Here is a 27,400-nt window from a genome sequence, read left to right as displayed (position 1 = left end):
CTGGCTGAAACCCCAAAGACCTGCAGTGTTTGTTGACAGAGTAAAGCATCCCGTTTCCTGTGGTTGTTCTTCAGGTCATGTGTCTGTTCTTGCTTTTAAAGAATGGACAAAACTGTTAATTTGACCATAACTACTGTGCTTGAGCTGCTTCCTGACAAGGAAGAAGTTTTTGGGTTTTCAGTCAACAGGAGCAAGTTTTTCATGGAAATGCTGCTGGATCTCTCACTCTGCTCATCCATTTTTGGATATAAACACTCACACTCAAGCTACAGACAGAAGAACTAGAGGACAGACTCACGAGGTGACATAATTCCCAGGAATCAAAGCACTAAATAAGACACACTCCAATAATAAAACAATACACGGCAAAAACAAAAGTACACTACAACAACCCACTCATCACTCATCTTCAACCGCTTATTCTGGATCAGATCAGGAGGGCAACAGCTCTAGCAGGGGAGCCCAGACTTCCCTTTCCTGGGCCATATTGACAATACACGTGAGCCTGGCCTGACACAGCAACATGGAGACAACATCAACACAGTACATCAAACACGATCCTTTAGTCGGATATCAGAAGACGCTTGGTGCTTTCCCTCAGCATGCTGCCTGCTTGACTCAACTCCACCCATCTTTTTCAGTTTTCCATTGGCCAAATCTGGTAACCAGTATGTGGATTTGTTTTTGGGATCAGTGTTTGCAAGTGAGGTGAAACCAAAAAGTGGTGTGAGACGTGAGACACAAGACGCCCTGAAAAACCAGCCATCTCCAAAATATCAACAAGCAAGTCGTGCTGTCCGCACTGTACTACAACACAAAAATTAAACTCTTAACTGATCACAGTGAGTCGGAGAGGGCGTGCCCGCAGCTTCATGGAGCATCGCTATGATGAGTTAGCGCTGCTACAGTCAGCAGCGGGAAAGGAAGCACGTGGTACCAACGAGAGCTGAGTGGGGACCACCTGCTGGGAAAGCACCAATTGTGTTTACTTGTCCGAAATAACTTCAGACTGAAGACCCCCCCCCCACACACACACGCTTGGTGTTAATGTGGCTCAGTCATCCTGCAGATCTTTACCGTGTTGTTAGCAGTGGGTGGGTGAGCAGAGGTAAGGACCAGGCCTCTCTAGTCCACGGCACTGAGTCAAACAGCAACATGTCCTTCTCCGTCAGCGCCATGACAACTGACCGGTACTGCTGCCGTCCACCTTCCAGCTGGACCTCCAGCAGACGGAGAAGAGCAAAGGTCAGGTTCAGCAGGAAAACCTCCTCTGACACATCCTGGTCAGAGGATCCTGGTCATCAGGTCCAGTAATTTGTTGTCATGTTTAATTTAAACTCTGTGCTGTATGACGTATCTGTATGAGTTTCTCCTCCACCTGGTCCCCTGCTTCAAACAGCTGATAACCATTACAAAGCCTTAAATACACCTGTGCTGATGATGTTAACCAGAGGTCACCAACCCTGTTCCTGGAGGGCCTCTGCCCTGTTCCACTCCCAGGCAATCAACTCTATCAGGTGTGCTCAGCCAATCAAGAGCTGGAAAACACCACATTTAAAAAAAAAAAAAAATAATAATAATAATCAGGGGTGACTTAAGTAGGTAGATGTGAAAAACATGCAGGAGCAGGGGCTCTCCAGGAACAGGGGCTGGTGACCCCTGATGTAAATCAAAAACATCAAATGTCTGAGAATATAACAAATATTTTTTTCAGCATTTAACCCCATTGACAAACATAAATAACCATCAGTGAATCATGTTTAACAGGCAGGATTTGAACCAGCAGCTTGCAGTCAGAGGCTGTGCCCCAGTACAGGGACTGCATGCTTCAAAGGCTGCAATCATTGGGAATTACAAAAAATTAAGCAACTGATGGAAATTAACTGCATGTATAAGTTTTTATTTGTTTATTTTTTAAATATCACCCTGCCAACTGCAAGGCACATATACGCTCACCGGCCACTTTATTAGGTACACTTTGCTAGTTGCACCCCTTTTGCCTTCAGAACTGCCTTAATTCTTCATGTCGTAGATTCAACTCTTCAGAGATGATGGTCCATATTGAAATGATGACATCACATAGTCACACATTCAACCACTCTGTCCATTCTGCTCTGACCTCTGACATCAACAAGGCATTTTTGTCCACACAACTGTCCCTCACTGGGTATTTCTCTTTTTTGGACCATTCTCTGTAAACCTTGAAGATGGCTGTGTGTGAAAATCCCAGTAGATCAATTCTGAAATACTCAGACCAGCCCGTGTGCCCCCAACAACCATGTCACGTTCAAAGTCACTTAAATCCACTTTCTTGCCAATTTGGATGCTCTGTTTGAACTTCAGGAAGTCATCTTCACCACGTCCAGGTGACTAACTGCATTGAGTTGCTGCTATGTGATTGGCTGATTATCTGTTTGTGTTAGCAATTGAACAGGTGTACCTAATAAAATGGCCAGTGAGTATACAGCACACAAGAGGTTCTCAGAAACGCAAAAACAATCACACTTATTAAATTCTTATTAAAAACAATTTAGAAATATTCTACAGTTTAAAAATAAAATGTGCAGTCTACAAACACGGTACACCACACACACACACACTGAGCAGGATTTATTGCTGCACTACAAAATGAATTTTCAAATTTATTTATTTTGATTGTAGTGATGTGTATGTGTGTGTGTGTGTGTCTGATGTAACAATTTTCAGTTTTTTTCTAAATTTTGAATATCTGTAGGTTGGGGGGGTATTCCTGTTCTATATGTCACTCAGACACTCAGAACTGAAGCATGTTATAAATGTTGAACATTAAATATCAAACATGAAAATGTAAAAGATAAATAAAAAGTGATATGTCACAATATTGATCCCTTTAATAATTATCAACACAACACAACACAGAGGAAGCTGCTATAAACAGTTTGAAGGCACCTCAGGTGCTCCTCCTGGTCTTAACTTCCACTTCGTCTCTCCTTTTACCCGTCATATTGCCAACATTCACAGTTTCATCTCTCCCCTCTCTACTTCCAGCTTTCCTCCTACCCTGCAGGCTGGAGACCAGATGTCCCGCTCTCTCTCATTCTTCACTGAGCAGCAGCAGGTTTCCTCTCTGCCCGTGGTGGTCCTTCACCTGGGCTTCAGCTGACCTGGCCTGGAAAGTTGACTTGAGATCTGCTGAAGGACTTTACAAATGCAACCCTCCTCATCCATCTGGGCTTGGGAGCAGCCATCAAAATGCATGAGCTTGTGATATGTAATTAGGGATTGATAAGATTTTATCAATACTGATGCTATTATTGATTCCGCTTATCAATCGGTTTCCTTATCGATGCCGCCTGTGAATTTTCAGTGTCCTAAAAGTAGGCTTTACAGGTTTTCTATGTCAACAACACTTTATTCAGTCTCAAAGTAAATATGAAATTGTTCACTAGATCCTTGATCTCTGGACTTAAATAGAAATAAACAAAATCTGTAGTTTTTGTCTAAAGCATTTCCTTTCAGACATTAATGGCACATTTTGGGGGCGAACAGTTTTCATCGGTTGTACTTAGTTGTCTGTACAACGTTTGGAAAGAGGTGTCATTTGATTTAAAACAGCGATTCATTTATTAATTCCCACCGAACTCTATCCAACTTTAGCGTTTGGAGCTGTGCACTTAGTCCCACAAAACAGGAATAGAGGACGATTCTTGTTTCTTGTTTCCGCGACAAGAGTCCCAGTTAGTGACTTTAATCAGCACAAACGTGACTCATGACTGACATCTTTAAATGGCTTTGAGAGGGCTTAATGAAGACATTGCAGACCTGCCGCCTCTGAAAAAAACAAAGCAAAGCAGAGAACCAACAAAGCAGTGAGTCGAAGTGCTGCTTCGTTGGTTCAAGCTTCAAGTAGACCCACTGCAGCGCATTGTCAATCAGCGTAGAGAAATGATCATTTTCTCGATAAAAACACCCTCAAAAATAACGGCCATTCCGGCGTAATGTCAACTGAAGGACCGATAAGGGAATCAGTAAGCAAAAAGGTTGTTGATGTCAGTGGATTCAACCATTTCTTAACGATTCTTAAACAGGAACTGGTTTACGATGCCTAACCCTATACGTAATAGAGCGCTGTCACATCCCCCCAATCCCATGGTTTCATTTTATCATAAACTACAAACACCCTCATGTTGGTGCTGTTAAAAAAACAACAAAAATCCCCCCAACAAACTCCATGATGCAGATGCCACCCTTTGATGCTGAGATTATAAAACTGATCTAATATTGTAAAACTCCATCCTTGTGACTCGAGGGAACTTAAAGTACCTGTTCAGCCAGCCAGCCGATGTGTTTAAGGTGGGGGTGCGTGGAGGCCACCGATGAAGCCCCCAGGTAGGCGTTGATGTAAGACAGGGTCTGCGGTAAGAGGGCAGCAATATTGGTGTGGATGGCAGCAAACCAGGAGTGGGCAGTGGATCCGTCTTTACAGCGAAGAACCACAGTATGCTGGCCATCAGGCGAGTGGAGCTCCAACAGTCTGAATGAAGCAAAAAGCACAGAGGGGCTGAGCAAAAGGATGGAAACCCACCAAGTTATGCTGGTAATTTACCCACAAACACAAAAGTGGGTAGTTGAAACTGCAGTTACTCTAACTGGTTGTGGGTGTCAAAATCCAACCCCTCGTCCACGATGTGACACCTCTGTAGCAGGTGAAGTAGTGGATTTCCTGTTGCGGTGGAATACGATGCGGAGCTTGTGTGTTCAGAGAACTTTGACACTAGATGAAAAACCTTTACTACAAAGCTGTTGCCATGCCAACCCTGGTGTACCAATTCGAGATCTGGGCCACCTACCGTCACCACCTGGAGTCCCTTGAGTGATTCCACCAAAGCTGTCTGAGGAGTATCTTCTGCATGAGGTGGGAAGGCGACTGCACCGACATCAGCGTCCAAGCTCCAGAGCATCGAGTGTGTCATCATCAAGAACCAGCTTCAGTGGGTGGCTCATGTCATTACAACAGGTGACAGCCGACTCCCCAAGCAGATTTTCTACACCCAGCTGAGTGAAGGACAACAGTCCACAGGAGGACAGAGGAAACATTACAAGGACTTCCTGAAGCAAAAACTCAAGAACTGCTCCATCAACTGGAAGACCTGGGCAGAACAAGTGAGGGACCTGGCGAGCAGTGATCCACATGGGAGTGGAAGGCTTTGAAAAAAATGCAGACAAACAACACAGACGAGAAGAGGAGAAAGAGGAAGGACAGCAAGCAAGATCCTGAATGCCAGTCAGGATCCCGCTCATCTCCACGTCCACCATCCCATCAGGAACTGATCAAGAGTCAGTCTTCCTCACCACAATGATGACAGAAGTGTCCTCGAGCCAGTGAATGGTTCCAAATTGCTTCTGCTTTGCAAGTTAGTAAACTGCATGAGCGTGTCTGGAACTGGTGAATGTCACCAACAGTAAATCAGTTACAAATGTGTGGCAGACATATGTTCCATGTGGGGTTACATTTTTACATGTAGCAGTGTCTGGAGGACAATGCAGTATCTGAATTCCTAGAGTACAGAGTAGAGTGTAGCGTGTCAATCTGCTCCGTATGGTTTTTTTCCTCTTTCGGAATATGTAAGTGGTCACATGATGATGTCTATTATGGTTTGGTGCCACAGCAAATAAAATGTAAACATTTACTTGAGTTCACTGCGATGCATCAATGACCTTCTGAGGTTGATGGATGTGTCCAGTGAAGTGGGCAGTGGACAAAACTGAGCGTTTTTGGTAAGGGGCAAAGGCCCAAAGCACCTGGCGGGGGATCTGGGGACACGGAGTTCACGGTAAAATCTGTAAAAGCGTCTCTCATTGTCTGCTGTGTGGACGAGCGGCACCGCGTTACATTATCCTTCAGTCTCAGATCAGGACGTGAAAAAGTGAGACTTAATATCCACTGTGACGTCTCATCAGAGACGTTTCCAAACAATTTTACAAATACAGACCAAGGACTAAATCCAACGTGCACCAGGAAAACAAAAATAACCCTCTTCTTCCTTCTTCTAAGTTTATTGGTGGTTTGCAAACCAACACGCTGCATTACCACCAACAACTGTTTGGGCGTGGAACGTTCATGGATTCTGACCTATGCTATCAAAAATAACCGAAAATGTTCAACACACAAGTAAAAACCAGGATTTCTAGGAATTTCCAGAAAACTGTCATCACTGGTGTCCGACTGTCACGTTCCCTCGCCGATCCATTAATAGAGTAAGCCCACTCAGCTTCTTCCTTGTTTTCACTCAGGGCCACCACAGCAGATCCAAGGTGAAACTACATGTTGATTTTGGCACAAGCTTTACACCAGATGTCTTTCCTGATGCAACTCCACAATACATGGAGAATGGGGCAGGGGTGGTCTTCAATCAGGAACTTTCCACTCTGGAAAGAGGCACACTCAACCACTTGGTTCCCACCAAGCTGCTGATCTATTAACCGAACATCACATAAAACAAAGACTTCAATAAACCGCTTTCTGAAACTGAAAAATGTTTTATGAACACACACATGCAGCTGAGGGATCATTTCACCACACACGTGCGATGTTTTGATGACCTGTTGTCAGCACACACAGGCGCTGCGTGGATCATGCAGCCACACCTGTTCTCCTCCAGCTCCATCCCTGTTCGTCTGACGCACTCAGTTTTTGGATGTGTACAGTACCACAGTGTTGCGCAGACTTGCTTAACAACTGCATACTTTCTGTGTCCAGTGCTCTACGCAGAAAAAATTAAACATTTTTTTGCATCCGTCTCGCGTACCCCTTTGCACCCCTCAGCATACTGACAGGTAGGGCATAAACTCGGCGTAGAGCTGCTCAAGCTCAGTGTAGTCTGTACGCCGCATTACGCAACTCCATGTTGGCCTGGTGTGAAAGGGGCTTACGCTGTGAAAAAGTCCTGTTGAGAACCCTGACCATCATGCTTCACTGTAGGGATGGTTTCCTCCAAACATGACGCCAAAGACTTCAATCTTTGTCTCCTCAGACCAGAGAATTTTGTTTTTCCTGGTCTGAGAGTCCTTCAGGTACATTTAGTCAAACTCCAGGTGGGCTGCCATGTGTCTTTTACTAAGGAGTGGCTTCCGTCTGGACACTCTACCATACAGGCCTGATTGGTGGATTGCTGCAGAGATGGTTGTCTTTCTGGAAGGTTCTCCTCTCTCCACAGAGGAATGCTGGAGCTCTGACAGAGTGACCGTCGGGTTCTTGGTCACTTCCCTGACTAAGGTCCTTCTCCCCCGATCACTCAGTTCAGACGGGCAGCCAGCTCTAGGAAGAGTCCTGGTGGATCTGAAACTCTTCCATTTACAGATGATGGAGGCCACTGTGCTCATTGGGCCCTTCAAAAGAGCAGAAATGTTTCTGTGCCCTTCCCCACATTTGTGCCTCCAGACAATCCTGTCTCTGAGGTCTACAGACAATTCCTTTGACTTCATGCTTGGTTTGTGCTCTGACTGTCAGCTGTGGGACCTTATATGTAGACAGGTGTGTGTCTTTCTAAATCATGTCCAATCAACTCAATTTGCTCCAGGTGGACTCCAATTAAGCTGTAGAAACATCTCAAGAACGATCAGTGGAAACAGGAGGCACCTGAGCTCAGTTTGGAGCTTCATGAGTGTCAAGTTATGTTTGATTTCACACAGCTCCTGCCCAAACTTGAAAAAGGTTTGGTTTCACATGAAAGGACATTTGGGACAACTCACTTTTCTTTTGTTCTGCATTTCTCAGTCTGACTCAGTTTAACTGAACAATAAGGAAGGGTGTGAATACTTATGTACATGACTTTAAACAAAATGATTTGCAAACAAACAAACTTTTTCACATTGTCATTATGGGGTACTGTGTGTAGAATTTTGAAAAAAACAAAAAAGATTTCATCCATTTTGGAATAAGATGTAACACAAAATGTGGAATAAGTGCTGTGAATACTTTCCGAACGCGCTGCAGATTAGCTGCCATTTTAAAACCTATTTAATCATCCCAATTACCTCATACGAGGTCTGTTAGAAAGGTATCCGACCTTTTTTTTTCAAAAACCTGATGTATTTGAATCACGTGTGCTTGCATGAGCAAACCTTGAACCTTTGTGCGCATGCGTGAATTTTTTCACGCCTGTCGGTTGCGTCATTTGCTTGTAAGCAGCCTTTGGGTGGAGTCTCTCGTCGTTTTTTCTTTGCAAGGAAATGGCGGAATGACTGGAGCAGTGCAACTGCATCAAATTTTGCCAGAAACTGAGCGACAGCCAGGTGGAAACCATTCGGATTATTCAGACGGCTTTCGGTGACGATCCTCTGGGCATCACACAGATTAAGGAGCGGTACAACCGGTTTAAAGACGTCTGCACAACGGTGGAGAGCGAGCCACGCTCCAGGCGGCCATCAACATGCTGAAATTACCGGATCATTTTCAAAGTGAACGCTGTGGTGATGTGGGACCGTCGTGTGACTATCCGAGAAATTGTGGAAGAGGTGGACATTAGCAGTTTTTCAGCACATTTCACTGTTACGATGTCCCACATCACCACAGCGTTCACTTTGGAAATGATCTGGTCATTTCAGCATGTTGATGGCCGACCGGAGCGTGGCTCGCTCTCCACCGTTGTGCGGACGTCTTTAAACCGGTTGTACCGCTCCTTAATCTGTGTGATGCCCATAGGATTGTCACCGAAAGCCGTCTGAATAATCTGAATGGTTTCCACCTGCTTGTTGCCCAGTTTCTGGCAAAATTTGATGCAGTGCTGCTCCAGTCGTTCAGCCATTTCCTTGCACAAAAAAAAAAGAAAAAAAGAGAGAGACTCCAACCATCCTCACACAAAGGCTGCTTACAAGCAAATGACGCAACTGACAGGCGTGAAAAAATTCACGCATGCGCACGAAGGTTCAAGGTTGGCTCATGCAAGCACACGTGATTCAAATCCATCAGGTTTTCGAAAAAAATAAAAAGGTCGGATACTTTTCTAACAGACCTCATATAAACCATTAAATTGCCTTAAAACCTGTTTTCCAGGAGCAAACATGGTATTTCACCTCACAGTACAAAATCAGCAAAATATTACATAACTTCAAGCTTTGACCATAAACCAGAAATTTTAAGGAAATGCTTTTTTTCCTGAATTTTCCAAGACAGGGTGGTAGAGAACAGCTGACACCCCACTCAGCTTCTCAAGTGCTGCAATTAGGGTATCCACTGACATCGTGAAGATCACAGCATCGCTCACGAAGTCCAGGCCAGGAAACCTTTTGAGAACTTCAACCAACATCCTGGCACTGAACAGCGTCAGAGCCAGAATTCATTGGAAAAAAAGTCAGCATCTGCTGCCACCCCTCCCCCCCCCAACACCAACCATCCTCCTCATAGTGGAGACACTGACAAAATAAATAAATCAGAAATAACACAGTAGTGCGCAAACATTTTAAGTTATTCCTTGTTATTCTAAAATAATTTAAACTGACAGTCTCAATACTTAAAGCAACATGGTCATTCAGAAGATTCCAGACCTGTTCTCCAGGTCTGGCATAGTGAGGTTCCTGCTGATGAAGCACATCTTCAGATGGAAGACCTTTCTGTCTCTTGAAGAGGACAAGGAGCTGCTGTGTTTGGGTGAGCCAGAGTCCTCGCTGCCACTGTAGCTCGGCGACTGTGGGCGAACGCTGTCCCATGGCAGATCAGCCACCAGGGATGGCTTCTTGAACAACGGAGAAACTTCCCGAATATACTTCACTGTGGAAAAGACAGGGAGAGGAGAAGAACATGAGCTGACTTACCTTCAACACAAAGCCCAGACTTTAGGTGATTGTACTCAACCGCTGGTCAAAAGGCTGCGTGAGCTGAACACCAGACAAACCCTCGCTGACCCACAGTTCCACCCACTATAACTGCTGAGTTGTTACAAGGTCACTTTACGTCATCAGTCAGCCACCGCGAGGAGCTGACAGGACATCACACAGAGATAACTCACGGCTACCTAAAACCACTACCAACCACAAACAACACCAATCTGTACTTTTTAAAGGAGCAGATGCAAATTTTTTCTTCAAAAGGGGCTCTTGCGTTTTCATTGGTTGCTGTGGGAAGCAGGTACAGAGGCATTTTTTGGCTCTCTGGTTTAGCAGCAATTAAAACTCACGCACAGGTTTATTTATGGACAGTAGGGATGGGTATCGAAAACTGGCTCCTGTTACTTATCGATAAGAAATGACTCAATCCACCGACATCAGTAGCCTTTTCACTTAACGATTCCCTTATCGGTTCTTCAGCTCATATTACGCCGGAGCCAGCTGGTGGTCGGAGTTAGCTCTGACCACCTTATGCTTAAATAACGATGTCAGTCGCACAAAGAAATCAAATAATAGTGAAAACATGTTCATTGCGCCCAGAATGTTGGTGTGTTGGTCGTTGAACTTTCCCAGCAACGAATGTAAAGCCCTGGTCATACAGCACTAACGAAGGACAGCGAAGCCAAAACAAAACAAAAAATCTGGACTTATGTTGACTTTTGGAGACATCGTTTAACTGTTGTCCAGCTTCAATCGGTTAGCCGCTCCGTGAGGCGTCATAACATCCGATCGGTTAGCCGCTCCGTGAGGCGTCATAACAAGTTGTTGTTTCTAATGACGCCAAACACGCGAGCGAGAGGCTCCCTGACCAGAAGTCTCGGTTTCAAGATGGCGGCATAACTTGAAAATGACCCATTAAGCACTTCTATGCATTTTTTGTGGGTGTGTGTGGTTTCTTGAGGCATTTTGTGACTGCAGAAATGCACTCTGACCTCAAAATACACTCCTGTGATATAAATCAAACGCACCCCACGCACGCTCTGGTGAAGAAACGAGATTAGCTGCACAATCAATGGGTCCAATCTGACAATTTCCCCAGAATGACAGGAAGTATGAGTAAATTAAATACTTTTATGCATTTTTTATGGTTTCTTGAGGCAATTTTTGAATGCAGAAATGCACTCTGACCTCAAAATGTGCTCCAGTGATATAAATTTAAATGCACCCTCTCTTCTGTGGCGTTTAATGTCAGCCGCCATCCTTTTTGTTGCATTGCTGCCACCTTCTGCATCAGTCCATTATAGCAGTACTAAATCCTCTCGGTCAGTCCAGTGTCTTTCAAGTATTTAAAAAGCCATCACTTCCCCCTCCCACTCTAATTTAATCTTTATTTAAAAAGGTTTGTCCCATTGAGATCAAGATCTCTTTTACAAGGGAGACCTGGACAATTATAAAGTTTCCAATTCGCCTAACCTGCTGATCCTATGTCTAAAATACTTCCAACAGAAACTTCTCTCAGGCCTATTTGTTTAAATTCTGAGAGACGCTCTTGCCTTTCTGTGGAATATTTCTAACAATACATGAGGATGTCCCTAATTACCAAAACAATGTCCTAAATAAGGTCTTGCCAACTCCTGGATGAACCTTTCCCAGAGATCAAGGATTCAGTGACCAATTTCATATTTATTTACTTTAAGACTCAATGAAATGTTGACATAGAAAACCTGTAATGCCTACTTTTAGTACACAGAAAGTTCACAGGAGGTATTGGAAAGGTAATCGATAAGGAATCGGATCGACAAGCGAAATCGATAATAGCATCGATATCAATAAAATGTTATCAATACCCATCCTTAATTGACAGTAAAGAAGACTAGGAGATAGCGCACCAAGGAGATAAACAGAGAGTGGAAAGTGTGACACTCCCACTGTGGTAAATGAGACCAGGGGTCAGGCGACACATAGAATGACTGCACATGGCTGTGAGGACTGAGTACCCACTGTGAGGTTTTTGACTGTGTCTCTGTGTGGACTCTGAACCTCCAACTGAGGTGTTCCACACCTCGAGCACGTCTTGTATGCCAGTCATTGAGTCAGCGACAGCATCCACATTCTTTCAGACCTAGTAACTCCAAAACTAAGAACATCAGCCTCTTTTTATTTACTGTGTCACATGTTGGTGTGTAGATCAGGTCACTGAGTGGACAAGGACCTGTCCTGCCAATATGTAGACCTGGGTTTGACCCCTGCTCATCCTACCTGTTTTTGTCCTTGGACAAAATATATAATCTGCATAATCTGAGTCCACCCAGATGTAAATGGGCACCTGCCTTGGCTGAGGAAGTCACCAGTGTCGGACTGGTTTCCCATCGCGGGGGGTTTCTGATTGTCCCGGGGGGATTCTGATTGTCCCGGGGGGTTTCTGATTGTCCTGGGGGGTTTCTGATTGTCGTCCACTTCAAGCAACAGAATCTAGAGATGAGCAGCTGCCCAGTGGAATTCACGGCTTATATACGATTTACTGCACTTTTGTAAGTATAAGTATGAAGGTAAACCTGTGCCATTAGAGTTTGAATTACAATTTTTAAGGTTGAATATTTTTAGCATCAAAATATTCAGCCCCAAAAACTTCAACCTAAAAAATTTCAACTTCAAAAAAATTCAACCTCACAAAATGGAAAAGCAGGGAGAAGCAATCGATTTCAATCTCAATCATCCAACATTCAGCAATGTATCACGTCTTCTTCTGTTGATTTGGTCTCTGTGTCACATGACCAATGGAACATTGGTTGAGGCAGAATTTTTTTTAGGTTGAGAATCTTTTTTAGGTTGATTTTTTTTTAGGTTGAAGTTTTTGGAGCTGAATATTTTGATGCAAACCAATTCAATTAAAAAATTCTTAGAAATTAAATTTCAAGCTGAGTTTGATGCTAAAAAAAAAAATCAACTTCAAAGTATATACTTCCATATAAATCACATTTTTTCTAGTATGGGAGGTCTTTCAATCTTTTGTCTGGTGCAAAAAAAAAAAAAAAAAAATCACACATATATAATAATAACCATAACAACAATTAGGACTATTTATGCTGGACTTTCCCAGGAATCAAAGCACTCAACAAAATAAACTCCAGTAACAAAAGAATAAATAACAATGTACACAACAACAATGTGCAAAAATCCCAAATTAAAGAACTGATAATACAGAAAGAAAGAAGGTGTGACTTATACTGCAGAAAATCCATGTTGGCATGTCAGACATGATGTGATTAACTTTTGATCAATATCAGTATTAGTAACATGTTCCAGACTGACTGATTTTTTTTTTTTTAAAAGCACCTGACCACGTTACTTAACCAGCTGAATTACAGAGAGAAGACGCGTGTCCTGCACAGCCGACAGGCATGGACATCGTTTCCTGATTGATTTAGTGGAAAAGGAGGGAAAAAGTCTTACGTTTATGAGAACCAAAATGTTCAGAACTGAGCTCCCAGGTTCAGGATAAAATCCAGAAAAGAAAGAAAAAACCCCAAAGATGACAAAGAAAAGAAGAATCTGAGTCTGGGGTTTTCCGACAGTTGTACGGGTCCAGCAGCCAGGCCACAGGCGGCGGCCCCGGAGCCAACGTTCTTAAGATGAGACCAAAAACAGCGAAGCAGCAAGCAGCAAGTGACTTTTACTGTGACAGTCATCCCACCAGTGCTGACGTTAGCAAACGGGGCTAAGTGTATACTAAAGTTATGAAAACAGAAAGTTTTATTCTGCTCTGTCAGGAAGGTGAAGGAACACCACAAACAGAAGAGATGTGACAGAGTGTGAGGAATGAGAGCGACTCACAACAACCTCTTAAAACCTGGAGCTCAAGTCCTTCGGGGTTCGGACCGCCGGGCCAACAAGACAAACCCACAGTGAAACCCAAATCTGTCATTAGCTGTGGAACAAAACCAAGTGCTGTTTGTTAAAGTGACCCCCCCCCCCCCCAAACACACACACACAAACACACAGGCTAAAATAATAGCCTACCCGGCATCTCTATTTCTCAACAAGAAACTGTCCAAAACCTCCCTGCGGTTTGATCGGCTCCTCAGCCTTTTTTCTTTCGTTCCTCTCTGAGCCTTCTCTCGCTCACCATGATTGTTCAGTGTAGATATTTTCACTGGAATGCTGGAACGGCTTCACGCAACTTTGGTCCACTAAAATGGATCTGTAGGAAAATCATCCGCTTACGCAAATTGAAGAAGAAGCCGTGAAGCGGCTAATCGTCCCCCGAGCTCTGGATTTGATTCGGCACCGGCTGACCTCGAGGTCCAAACACTAATCTGGCGCCCAGCGGGTGCCATGGCCTCAGCTGTTGGTTGTGTTGAAACGTTTATCTGCACACCTTGTTGAATATTAATAGCAGCCAAAGATGTTAAAATTAAGGATTCATCTGAGGACATTCTGAGTCGTACTCTTTGTTTTTTATTATCACATAACTTTCTTGCTCGCTTTTACAAAAGTTATACTGTACAATGTAACAGCAGGTGAATATGATTATTATTAGAATTATTAAAACTAATTAGCATGAATTATTATTACTATAAGTATTTGTATTATTATCTCCACCAGTGAAGTTGGAGGAGGTAATATTTTCACCCATTTGTTTGTTTGTCAACAGCCTGGAACGTACAATTTGTCATATACAGTGAGGAAAATCAGTATTTGAACACCCTGCGGTTTTGCAAGTTCTCCCACTTAGAAATCATGGAGGGGTCTGAAATTTTCATCTTAGGTGCATGTCCACTGTGAGAGACATAATAATAAAAAAAAAATAAATCTGGAAATCACAATGTATGATTTTTTTTAATAATTTATTTGAATGTTACTGCTGCAAATAAGTATTTGAACACCTGTGAAAATCAATGTTAATATTTGGTACAATAGCCTTTGTTTGCAATTAAAGAGGTCAGACGTTTCCTGTAGTTTTTCACCAGGTTTTCACACACTGCAGCAGGGATTTTGGTCCACTCCTCCATACAGATCTTCTCTAGATCTTTCAGGTTTGGAGTTTCAGCTCTCTCCAAAGATTTTCTATTGAGTTCAGGTCTGGAGACTGGCCAGGCCACTCCAGGACCTTGAAATGCTTCTTACGGAGCCCCTCCTTAGTTGCCCTGGCTGTGTGTTTGGGGTCATTGTCATGCTGAAGACCCAGCCATGACCCATCTTCAATGCTCTTACTGATGGAAGGAGGTTGTTTGATGCATGACCCCATCCATCCTCCCTTCAATACGGTGCAGTCGTCCTGTCCCCTTTGCAGAAGAACACCCCCAAAGTAAAGTTTCCACCCCCATGCTTCACGGTTGGGATGGTTTTCTTGGGGTTGTTCTCATCCTCTAAACATGGTAAGTGGAGTTGATTCCAAAAAGCTCTATTCTGGTCTCATCTGACCACATGACCTTCTCCCATGCCTCCTCTGGATCATCCAGATGGTCACTGGTGAACTTCAAATGGGCCTGGACATGTGCTGGTTTGAGCAGGGGGACCTTGCTGCCCTGCAGGATTTTAAACCATGACAGCATCATGTGTTACTAATGTAATCTTTGTGACTGTGGTCCCAGCTCTCTTCAGGTCATTGACCAGGTCCTCCTGTGTAGTTCTGAGCTTTCTCAGAATCATCCTTACCCCACAAAGTGAGATCTTGCATGGAATCCCAGACCGAGGTTGCTTGACAGTCATCTTGTGTTTCTTCCACTTTATAATAAATAATCATAACAGTTGTTGTCTTCTACCAAGCTGCTTGCCTGTTGTCCTGTAGTCCATCCCAGCCTTGTGCAGGTCTACAGTTTTGTCCCTGGTGTCCTTAGACAGCTCTTTGGTCTTGGCTATGGTGGACAGGTTGGAGTGTGATTGACTGTGTGAACAGGTGTCTTTTATACAGGTAACAAGTTCAAACAGGTGGAATTAATACAGGTAAAGAGTGCATAATAACAGGGCTTCTTAAAGAAACATTAACAGGTCTGTGAGAGACAGAATTCTTGCTGGTTGGTAGGTGATCAAATACTTATTTGCAGCAGTAACATACAAATAAATTATTTCAAAAAAATCATACATTGTGATTTCCAGATTTTTCTTTTTAGATTATGTCTCTCACAGTGGACATGCACTTAAGATGAAAATTTCAGACCCCTCCATGATTTATAAGTGGGAGAACTTGCAAAATCGCAGGGTGTTCAAATACTTATTTTCCTCACTGTATTTGTATATTTCATATACTGACTCAATTTTCAAGGTCAAAGGTCAAAGTCAACATTACACTGAAGGAACTGAAGTTTTTTTTTTCATATTTGAGAGTGTTATGTAGGATGGTATCTTTTAACGACTGAAAAAGTTTGATCCAGATCTGATTCAGATTACAGATTTTGTGGACACTTAAAATTCAACATAGAAAACCCCACTGAATGTAAATTGTGTATGAATGTACAAGCGCCCCAATCACTTTCATATGTGAAAGTGCGTTGCAGACTGGCACTGACTATCACCTGACAAATCACAGTGATTCAAACTGCACAAATTGGTAAAGAAACTCTGTGCACTATTCTGAGTGACAAACTTTTTAAATCAGCTCAAAACAATGTGTCAGATCTCGCTAGCGTTATTAACAGAGTAACAGCCCCTGACAGCGCTGCCTGAAAAAAATTACAGTGCAATTGCACCATTACGTTTGTTTTTGGTTTTTGAGGCTGTGTAGCGGGAAAATGATCATTTCTCTCTGTTGATTGCGGACCTGCTGCTTCCACAATTTATTCATCAACTTTCCTCAAAGCCATTTAAAGATGTCAGTTGTGACTCACCTTTCTGCTGATTATAGTTGCTAATTGGGACTATTGTCTTGTTGCAGGCAAGAAACAAGAATTGTCCTCCATTTCAGACTGGACAGTTTTTATTTGTTCATCATTGCCTTTTCTTGGGGCAGCACATGCAATGGCTCTCTGGGTGGACTGGACCATTAATATCTCCTGCTTCACAAACTGAAGCTACTGTCCCTCATGTAAAGGAAAATTACAACCCCAATTTCAATGAAGTTGGGATATTGTGTAAAATGTAAATAAGACAGAATACAATGACTTGAAAATCCTATTCAACCTATATTCAATTGAATACACCACAAAGACAAGATATTTAATGTTCAAACTGATAAACTTCATTGTTTTTGTGCAAATATTTGCTCATTTTGAAATGGATGCCTGCAACACGTTTCAAAAAAGTTGGGACGGGGCAACAAAAGACTGGGAAAGTTAATGAATGCTCAAAGAACATCTAATTGGAAACAGGTCAGTGTCATGATTGGGTATAAAAGGAGCATCCCCAAAAGGCTCAGCCATTCACAAGCAAAGATGGGGTGACGATCACCACTTTGTGACAAACTACGTCAAAAAAAAAAAAAAAATAGTCCAACAGTTTAAGAACAATGTTTCTCAATGTTCAATGCAAGAAATTTAGGGATTCCATCATCTACAGTCCATAATATAATCAGAACATTCAGAGAATCTGGAGAACTTTCTACACGTAAGCAGCAAGGCCGAAAACCAACATTGAATGCCGGTGACCTTCGATCCCTCAGGCAGCACTGCATTAAAAACTGACATCACTGTGTAAAGGATCTTACCGCGTGGGCTCAGGAACACTTCAGAAAACCATTGTCAGTTAACACAGTTCGTCGCTACATCTACAAGTGCAAGTTAAAACTCTACCATGCAAAGCGAAAGCCAAACATCAACAACATCCAGAAATGCCGCCGCCTTCTCTGGGCCCGAGCTCATTTGAAATAGACAGACACAAAGTGGAAAAGTGTGCTGTGGTCTGATGAGTCCACATTTCAAATTGTTTATGGAAATCATGGACGTCATGTCCTCTGGACAAAAGAGGAAAAAGACCATCCAGATTGTTACCAGTGCAAAAGTTCACAAGCCAGCATCTGTGATGGTATGGGGGTGTGTTAGTGCCCATGGCATGGACAACTTACACATCTGTGATGGCACCATCAATGCTGAAAGGTACATCTAGGTTTTGCAGCAACACATGCTGCCATCCAAGCAACGTCTTTTTCAGGGACGGTCCTGCTTATTTCAGCAAGACAATGTCAAGCCACATTCTGCACGTGTTCCAACAGCGTGGCTTCATAGTAAAAGAGTGCGGGTACTAGACTGGCCTGCCTGCAGTCCAGACCTGTCGCCCATTGAAAATGTGTGGCACATTATGAAGTGCAAAATATGACAACGGATGTGGTGTATTCAACTGAATATAGGTTGAAGAGGATTTGCAAATCATTGTATTCTGTTTTTATTTACATTTTACACAACGTCCCAACTTCATTGGAATTGGGGTTGTAATAATAATAATAATAATAACAATAACAACAAAAGCAACCAGAGATTTCTGACATCCGCCAATCCGGATCACCTCAAAAATTCAGTGCAGTCTTCCATGCCCTGACATTTATCTGTGGTGTAAATGTGGTGAGAATCTGTGAAGTAGTTTTGACATAATCCTTCAAAGCCTATATAAAGTGAAATCTTGATCCAGAATCTGGATCATCAACAAAATGTAATGGAGTCTTCCATGACCTAATGTATATCTGTGGTGAAAATTTTGTCAAAATCCGTGCAGTAATTTTGACGTAATCCTGCTAACAGACAGACAGACAAATAAATAAACACTGATGATTTTATTACACTGATGATAATAATAATATCCTCCATGTGTTGCTGTGGGACTGAATGATTAAGGATCAGTCCTCTAAATGCTGAGCAGCTCTCTGCCAAGTTGGAAAGATATTCAAAGATTCCAGAATCAGTAACTTCAAAGTGAATCACCGTTTTAAATCAAATGACATCTCTTTCCAAACATTCTAATACAGATAACGAACTACAACCGACGAAAACCGTTTTTCCCCAAAATGAGACATCTTCCATTCTTTATGTATTACATTCATCTTGACATGCAGCCGTCTGCGAGACCAGAGCTCAGGGACCGTCAACAAATTACCAGAGCAAAAGGACATGGTTTGATAAAAACTCAATCATGTCACATTTATGGTTTGTAGCACCACCAAACTCACATCACACATCAATGAACTCCCTCTGGTTGTACTACAGCACTTAGATTGGAAAAATGTACTATTATATCATTTCAGGGATTTTTTTTTATTGTAATAAATTTGAATAAAAATCTCAACAACTTTTTATTTATATCTTGTAGTGCAACCAAACTCACATCACACATCAATGAACTCACTTGGGGGGAAAAAAGGTTTTGTTTGGTTGTAGTTTGTTGTCTGTATTACAATGTTTGGAAAGAGGTGTCATTTGATTTAAAACAGAGATTTAATTTAAATTTATTTCATTTATTTATAAAAAAAACAGACTCAGGCATCAGAAAGACAAATAAAGTATAATTTGTCAGCATTACAAGAAAAACAAAAGAAATACTAAGGTGATCACCGGCCACTAGCCCTAATGCCGCGTTCACACCAGGCGTGGCGAGACGCCACAAATTTGCGTTGGTCGCGTGGCACTGAACTCGAACAGGCTTAAAACCCATTAAAAGCGTTTGATGTTTGTTTTTCATCCAGATTTTAATGTTCAATGGACAAATTTAAATGTAAACTCTAATAAGATCATTATTAAAGGAGACATATTGTGCAATCAGCCTCCAAACTCCCATAATTCTGTTTTTATAGACATAAATCAGACTGCAGGCTTACTTGTAGTTCCTAGGGTTTGTAAGAGTAGAATGGGAGGCAGAGCCTTCAGCTTTCAGGCTCCTCTCCTGTAGAACCAGCTCCCAATGACTGCTGGGGGGTTCCCATGATGCACTGAGTGTTTCTTTCTCTTTTTGCTCTGTATGCACCACTCTGCATTTAATCATTAGTGATTGATCTCTGCTCCCCTCCACAGCATGTCTTTTTCCTGATTCTCTCCCTCAGCCCCAACCAGTCCCAGCAGAAGACTGCCCCTCCCTGAGCCTGGTTCTGCTGGAGGTTTCTTCCTGTTAAAAGGGAGTTTTTCCTTCCCACTGTCGCCAAGTGCTTGCTCACAGGGGGTCGTTTTGACCGTTGGGATTTTTCTGTAATTATTGTATGGCTTTGCCTTGCAATATAAAGCGCCTTGGGGCAACTGTTTGTTGTGATTTGGCGCTATATAAATTAAATTGATTTGATTTGATAAATAATACAGCCTTTTATTGTCATTGTACACATACATACAATGAAATTTGTCTGTATTTAACCCATCCAAATTACAGTTAGACAGTTCTCCCAATTTAAGATCAATTTACAGCTTGTTTAATACCTGCTTGATGTGTTATGCCGCGTTCACACCGGGCACAACCAGACTCCACAAATTCGCTTCGGTCGCGTGGCGACAGATGCACCACCATCGCCCGGTGTGTCGCTCTGCTTTCGCTGTGAAAATTCGCCCCAGTGCGTCATCAAATAGGAGGAGCTTCCATTCCGCTCGCCGGCTCCGGTTGTCAGTCAAGTTAACCTGACGGACCTTGATCACACGGAGCGAGTTGTTGTGGAAAGCTGACAAACGTCATGAGACGTTCCCAATTCAGGGAGTATCATTATTTGCTGCAGGAGCTGCGTCTGGATGACAGCCGCTTTCAGCAGTCCTTCCGCCTCTGCAGGAGCCAGTTTGGGGACCTCCTGTCCCGTTCACGCGTGCACATCTAAAAAAAACAAAAAAACAAAAAAAAAAAAAAACCCCCCCCAAAAAAAAACCTCTGCTCCCCCTGCTGTGGGGCTGCTGCTCGCTCCAAAAACTCTGTCATAATTATGTTTAGTTAATTAATAAAAATAATCTTCACGGATGATTCACTCGCACGCGCATGTGACAAGGAAAAAAAAACTCCACTCCCCCTGCTGTAGGGCTGCAGCTCGCTCTTCCCCCAAAAACTCTGTCATAATTGTGAAATAAAGGACAAAAGGGACATAAGTCCTGCTCACAGGCTGCTACCACAGACAGGACATGTTCACATCTTCAGTCAAACTCCAGACATCTCCACGTCACTACATATTCAGTCCCTGATTGGTCATCGCGACGCGACAAGATGAAAAAGTTCAGATTTTTCAACTTGGGGAGGAGGGCAACGTGATGTGACACGAAGCAATATCACGTCACAAACACGCCAATCGCTTAAAATTGCTTCACTGGCGTCGCTTCATTCACGTCCATCGCGTCGCGCTGCGCGGCTTGGCGCCAAAACACGTCCTTCCATAGAGATTACATGGCAACCTGTCACTGCTGTCGCTCATGTCGCGCCCGGTGTGAACGCGGCATAAGCTTCACTAAAAGACCCAGACTTTAGATAAAGTTGAGGCTGCGGCACGCTCTGTTTACTAATAAAATGAATTTAAAGAGCATAAAGCATAGTAACATAATATGCCAGTATGCTAGCCATATGAAAAGGAAAATAAGTGCGTCTAAAGTCTGGACTTGAAAGTCTCCACAGAATCTGTTTTCTTGATGCAGGGAGATCATTCCACAGAACAGGGGCACAATAAGAGTAAGCTCTGTGACCCACAGACTTCTTATTCACCTTACGGACACAAAGTAGTCCTGCACCCTGAGAACGCAAAGCCCAGGCCGATACGTAAGGTTTAATTAGGTCAGCGAAGTAGGGAGGGGCTAGTCCATGAACAAATTTATAGGCTAGTAGCAGAACCTTAAAATCTGATCTTACAGGGACAGAAAGCCAGTGAAGAGACGCCAAAATGGGTGTAAGGCGGTGAAACTTTCTGCTTTGTGTCAAAAGTCTGGCAGCAGTATTTTGAACCAGTTGGAGAGCCCTAATGGTGGACTGCGGAAAACCAGAAAATAGAACATTGTAGTAGTCCAATCTAGAAGAGATGAATGCATGAATCAGGGTCTCAGCATCAGCCACAGACAGGATGGGATGAATCTTCGCTATATTTCGCAGGTGGAAGAAAGCAGTCCTTGTAATATGGAATGTGGAAGTCAAAGGACAATGTAGGATCAAAAATTACCCCAAGGTTCCTCATTTTGTCAGTGTGATGTATGACACATGAGCCTAGGCTAAGCATTAACTGGTCAAACTGATGCCGATGTCTCACTGGACCAAGAACCATCATTTCAGTCTTATCAGCGTTTAAAAGTAGCAAGTTGCTGGACATCCAGCTTTTCACTGATGCAAGGGAATCTTCTAAGGATTTTATGTGAACGAGATTACCAGCAGTTATCGGCATGTATAACTGAGTATCATCAGCATAGCAGTGAAAGGTAATCCCAAAACGCTACAATGTGCGCTCAAGGGGTGCTATATAAAGGGAGAAAAGCAGGGGACCTAAAGCAGACCCCTGTGGAACCCCAAATCACATCACTAAGGTTAGATTTCGTGTTATTATACAAAACACAGTGAGAACAACTGGTCCCACTCACAGTAATCCCAAAATGATTTTCCATCTTATCAAGTAGAACATGATGATCCACGGTATCAAATGCAGCACTAAGATCTAACAGCACCAGAACTGTAGTGGTGTCGGAATCCACTGCAAGCAGAAGATCATTCACCACTTTAGTGAGAGCCGTCTCTGTGGAATGATATTTTCTAAAAGCAGACTGCAGTGGCTCAAAGAGATTATTCTCAGTAAGAAAGTCTACGAGCTGCCGTGACACCACTTTATCCAGAATCTTTGAGAAAAGTGATAGATTTGATATCGGCCGATAACTTTTCAATACACTAGGGTCAAGATTAGATTTCTTAAATAATGGTTTAATCACTGCAGATTTGAAACATTTAGGAACAGATCCAGAGGTTAATGAGAGATCAATCACTTCCAGCACAGTCGGCCCAAAAGTGGGCCACAGGTCCTTAAACAGTTTTGTTGGTATCAAATCAAATAATCAGGTTGTGCTTTTTGTTGACGTTACAAGGTGCGTCAGCACACCTAATGAGATACTATCAAATTCTGTAAATCTAGGTAATACCTCAGTAATGGCGCCCACCTCAACAGCAGGGTGTAGTGGCTGGATTAAGGCATGCTGGGATATGTTTAACCTAATGTCTTCCATTTTCTTCTCAAAGTAATCCAAGAAATCTTGTGCACAAATGTGGGTGTGGAATCCATTAGCTTAGCGGGGAATTTAGTGCAGAAACTCCACTATGGTGATAGTGCAGTTTATTTGCCAGGGAGGGAAATTCAACAAGTTGAGACTGTGGCCTGCTTCCGTAGTCGTGTCTATAAAAATCATAGAGGGATATGCTTTCCGAACTTAATACCCATTACTATAGTGGATGATGTTGAAATTGAGGATGGCCCAGTGGTTGTTCCAGCAATAGCAAAGATTTCGTGTCTGCTACCTACAACGCACGTGGAATGTCTTAAACCGAAACCTACTTCGAGGCATCTTCTATATGCTACTCTGGAACCACCCCTAAACCCAAACAGTTCAACTGTCAACCCCACTGAGGTCCTTAGACTGGGTCTCATTAACATAAGGTCACTGTCCTCAAAATCACTGTTGATCAATGATGTAATTATTGATCATCACTTAGATATGATTGGGTTATGTGAAACCTGGCTTAAACCTACAGCTGTCCTCCCCTTAAATGAGGCCTGCCCACCAGCATATACATTTAGTCACGTCCCTCGTGATGCGAAGCAAGGCAGGGGTGTTGCCCTTATTTATAAATCTAGGTTTAGCTTATTAGCTGTTGGGGGTCACAAATATCACTCATTTGAGCATCTCATTCTCCGCTCTGCTCAGGATATTACACATTGCCAAGGTCAGAAGAATAAAAATCAGTCGTATTACTTTGTCACTGTATATAGGCCTCCTGGCCCATATTCTGAATTCTTAGATGAATTTGGTGCATTCATCTCTAACTTGTCAACTAGTGTAGCTAACATTCTGATTTTTGGTGACTTCGGCATTCATATAAATAAGCCTTCGGATCCCCTTCTGCAAATCATTTATGGAAATTGTGGATGCATTAGGATTTCGGCAATGCATTAGTGGAAATACCCTGGATCTGGTTCTCGCACATGGTATTGCTGTCACGAATATTGACATCATGCCTCTTACATCAGTGGTGTCTGATCACTCACTTAAGTTTACAGTTTCGCTGCCGTGTTTAGTGGAACAACAACCTTATATATCATTACGGCGATGCATCAACTCCTCAACTAAGACTGAACTTGAAGCTAGACTGCCTGATGTCTTAGCTTCACATTTGACAAATACCCAGTCAGTAGACAGACTTGTGGCTAGTTTAAACTCAGTGCTCAAAACTACACTCGACATGATTGCACCACCTGTGTTAAAACCACGCTCCCCCAAATCACAGTCACCTTGGTTCAAATTATCTGCATGACCTCAAGCATACAGCAAGAGGTCTAGAACGGAAATGGCATCGTTCAAAATTAGAAGTATTTCACCTTGCGTGGCGTGATGCTATCTCAGACTATAAGCATGCATTATTGGCTACAAAGCGGACTTAACTCATAACTCAAAGTTCTTGTTCGACACAGTGGCAACACTTACTCATGGACAACCACCTGTAGTTCACTCTCTTTTTACAGCACAAGATTTCCTGGATTACTTTGGGGAGAAAATAGAAGACATCAGGTGTCACGGCAGCTCGTGGACTATCTTACTGAGAATAATCTCTTTGAGCCACTGCAGTCTGCTTTTAGAAAATATCATTCCACAGAGACGGCTCTCACTAAAGTGGTGAATGATCTTCTGCTTACAATGGATTCGGACACCACTACGGCTGGAAAATCATTTTGGGATTACTGGGAGTGCCCTTGCATGGCTGACGTCATACTTGACCAGTCGTTCTGTGTTTTGTACAGTAACACTACCTCTAACCTTAGTGACATGAAATGTGGGGTTCCACAGGGGTCTGTCTTAGGCCTCCTGCTTTTCTCCCTTTATATAGCACCCCTTGGGCACATATTGCGGTGTTTTGGGATTACCTTTCACTGCTATGCAGATGATACTCAGTTATATATGCCAATAACTGCTGGTAATCTCGTTCACATAAAATCCTTAGAAGATTGCCTTGCAGCAGTGAGAAGTTGGATGTCTAGAAACTTCCTACTTTTAAACTCTGATAAGACTGAAATGATGGTTCTTGGTCCAGTGAGACATCGGCATCAATTTGACCAGTTAACGCTTAGCCTCGGCTCGTGTGTCATACATCACACTGACAAAGTGAGGAACCTTGGGGTAATTTTTGATCCTTCATTGTCCTTTGGCCTCCACATTAGAAATATTACTAGGACTGCTTTCTTCCACCTGCGAAATATAGCAAAGATTCATCCCATCCTGTCTTTGGCTGATGCTGAGACCCTGATCCATGCATTTACCTCTTCTAGATTGGACTACTTATTACTACTATTTATATATATCTATATATATAAATTTGAAGTGCATTGGAAAAAATCCCTAGGAGGAGTTCGTTCAAATACAACATGAACTAACAGAACAGTCTTTTTCAAGACTTTTTTACTTTTTTACCTTTTTACTTTTTTTTAAACTTTTTTACTGTGCTCCAATGCCTAAGGAAGACCTCTAACGGTCGAAACATCGGACGGAGCACTTTTATCAGCTAACTTTCATTAGCGTTGGCAAGCTAACTAGCTTGCTAACGCTTTCGTTTTTATTTTTTTTATTTTTATTTTATTTTAGCACCGTTGTCGTGCGTTCGCTGTTGTCGTGCGTTGCCTGTGCTGCTTCATGGCCTGTTTGGTGCCTTGATTGGGGCACTCCTTCTGCTGAATCACCTCTGGATTATTTGCACATTATTCACTTTGTGTGTTTTTGGGAATCCGCTAGCTTAGCGCAGCTACTAGCTCTTAGCCGGTTTTAGCATGGCGGCTTCTCCTGTCTCTCCCGTACTTTTCTGCTCTGGGTGTGAAATGTTTAGTTATTCCTCGGCCTCCTTTAGCAGTAATGGTACTTGTAATAAGTGCAGCTTATTCGTAGCTTTGGAGGCCAGGCTGGGCGAATTGGAGGCTCGGCTCCGCACCGTGGAAAATTCTACAGCTAGCCAGGCCCCTGTAGTCGGTGCGGACCAAGGTAGCTTAGCCGCCATTAGTTACCCCCTGGCAGATCCCGTGCAGTCGGGAAAGCAGGCTGACTGGGTGACTGTGAGGAGGAAGCGTAGCCCTAAACAGAAGCCCCGTGTACACCGTCAACCCGTTCACATCTCTAACCGTTTTTCCCCACTCGACGATACACTCGCCGAGGATCAAACTCTGGTTATTGGCGACTCTGTTTTGAGAAATGTGAAGTTAGCGACACCAGCAACCATTGTCAATTGTCTTCCGGGGGGCCAGAGCAGGCGACATCGAAGGACATTTGAAATTGCTGGCTAAGGCTAAGCGTAAATTTGGTAAGATTGTAATTCACGTCGGCAGTAATGACACTCGGTTACGCCAATCGGAGGTCACTAAAATTAACATTAAATCGGTGTGTAACTTTGCAAAAACAATGTCGGACTCTGTTGTTTTCTCTGGGCCCCTCCCCAATCAGACCGGGAGTGACATGTTTAGCCGCATGTTCTCCTTGAATTGCTGGCTGTCTGAGTGGTGTCCAAAAAATGAGGTGGGCTTCATTGATAATTGGCAAAGCTTCTGGGGAAAACCTGGTCTTGTTAGGAGAGACGGCATCCATCCCACTTTAGAGGGAGCAGCTCTCATTTCTAGAAATCTGGCCAATTTTTTTGGATCCTCCAAACTGTGACTGTCTAGCGTTGGGACCAGGAGGCAGAGCTGTGGTCTTATACACCTCTCTGCAGCTTCTCTCCCCCTGCCATCCCCTCATTACCCCATCCCCGTAGAGACGGTGCCTGCTCCCAGATCACCAATAACCAGCAAAAATCTATTTAAGCATAAAAATTCAAAAAGAAAAAATAATATAGCACCTTCAATTGCACCACAGACTAAAACAGTTAAATGTGGTCTATTAAACATTAGGTCTCTCTCTTCTAAGTCCCTGTTGGTAAATGATATAATAATTGATCAACGTATTGATTTATTCTGCCTAACAGAAACCTGGTTACAGCAGGATAAATATGTTAGTTTAAATGAGTCAACACCCCCGAGTCACACTAACTGTCAGAATGCTCGTAGCACGGGCCGGGGCGGAGGATTAGCAGCAATCTTCCATTCCAGCTTATTAATTAATCAAAAACCTAGACAGAGCTTTAATTCATTTGAAAGCTTGTCTCTTAGTCTTGTCCATCCAAATTGGAAGTCCCAAAAACCAGTTTTATTTGTTATTATCTATCGTCCACCTGGTCGTTACTGTGAGTTTCTCTGTGAATTTTCAGACCTTTTGTCTGACTTTGTGCTTAGCTCAGATAAGATAATTATAGTGGGCGATTTTAACATCCACACAGATGCTGAGAATGACAGCCTCAACACTGCATTTAATCTATTATTAGACTCTATCGGCTTTGCTCAAAAAGTAAATGGGTCCACCCACCACTTTAATCATATTTTAGATCTTGTTCCGACTTATGGTATGGAAATAGAAGACTTAACAGTATTCCCTGAAAACTCCCTTCTGTCTGATCATTTTTTAAT

At 42.9% G+C, this 27,400-nt stretch overlaps 1 protein-coding gene and 1 long non-coding RNA gene across 4 annotated transcripts in view; one reads left to right on the top strand and one right to left on the bottom strand.

Annotated features, from left to right (window-relative positions):
* sntb2 (syntrophin, beta 2) overlaps nucleotides 1-27,400 on the bottom strand; it is a 93,509-nt gene that overhangs the window by 38,430 nt on the left and 27,679 nt on the right. Inside the window, exons 2-4 of one of the 3 annotated variants that reach the window (XM_034175654.1) lie at nucleotides 9,526-9,748; nucleotides 4,303-4,513; nucleotides 1,078-1,223 (exon numbers count right to left, since the gene is read on the bottom strand). In XM_034175654.1, the coding sequence (XP_034031545.1) occupies nucleotides 1,078-1,223; nucleotides 4,303-4,513; nucleotides 9,526-9,748 (580 nt within the window). The remainder of the gene's footprint in view (nucleotides 1-1,077; nucleotides 1,224-4,302; nucleotides 4,514-9,525; nucleotides 9,749-27,400) is intronic. The other 2 variants (XM_034175656.1, XM_034175655.1) reach the window with 2 other exon arrangements.
* On the top strand, nucleotides 16-19,064 carry LOC117515185. Its single transcript, XR_004562098.1, has 3 exons — nucleotides 16-25; nucleotides 14,132-14,134; nucleotides 18,831-19,064. It is a non-coding gene; the product is annotated as an uncharacterized LOC117515185 (long non-coding RNA).

Source organism: Thalassophryne amazonica, chromosome 8, assembly GCF_902500255.1.
Source record: "Thalassophryne amazonica chromosome 8, fThaAma1.1, whole genome shotgun sequence".
NCBI classification, from domain to species: domain Eukaryota; kingdom Metazoa; phylum Chordata; class Actinopteri; order Batrachoidiformes; family Batrachoididae; genus Thalassophryne; species Thalassophryne amazonica.
The sequence above is the reverse complement of the archived record's forward strand: the minus strand, read 5'-3'. Positions and strand labels throughout refer to the sequence as shown.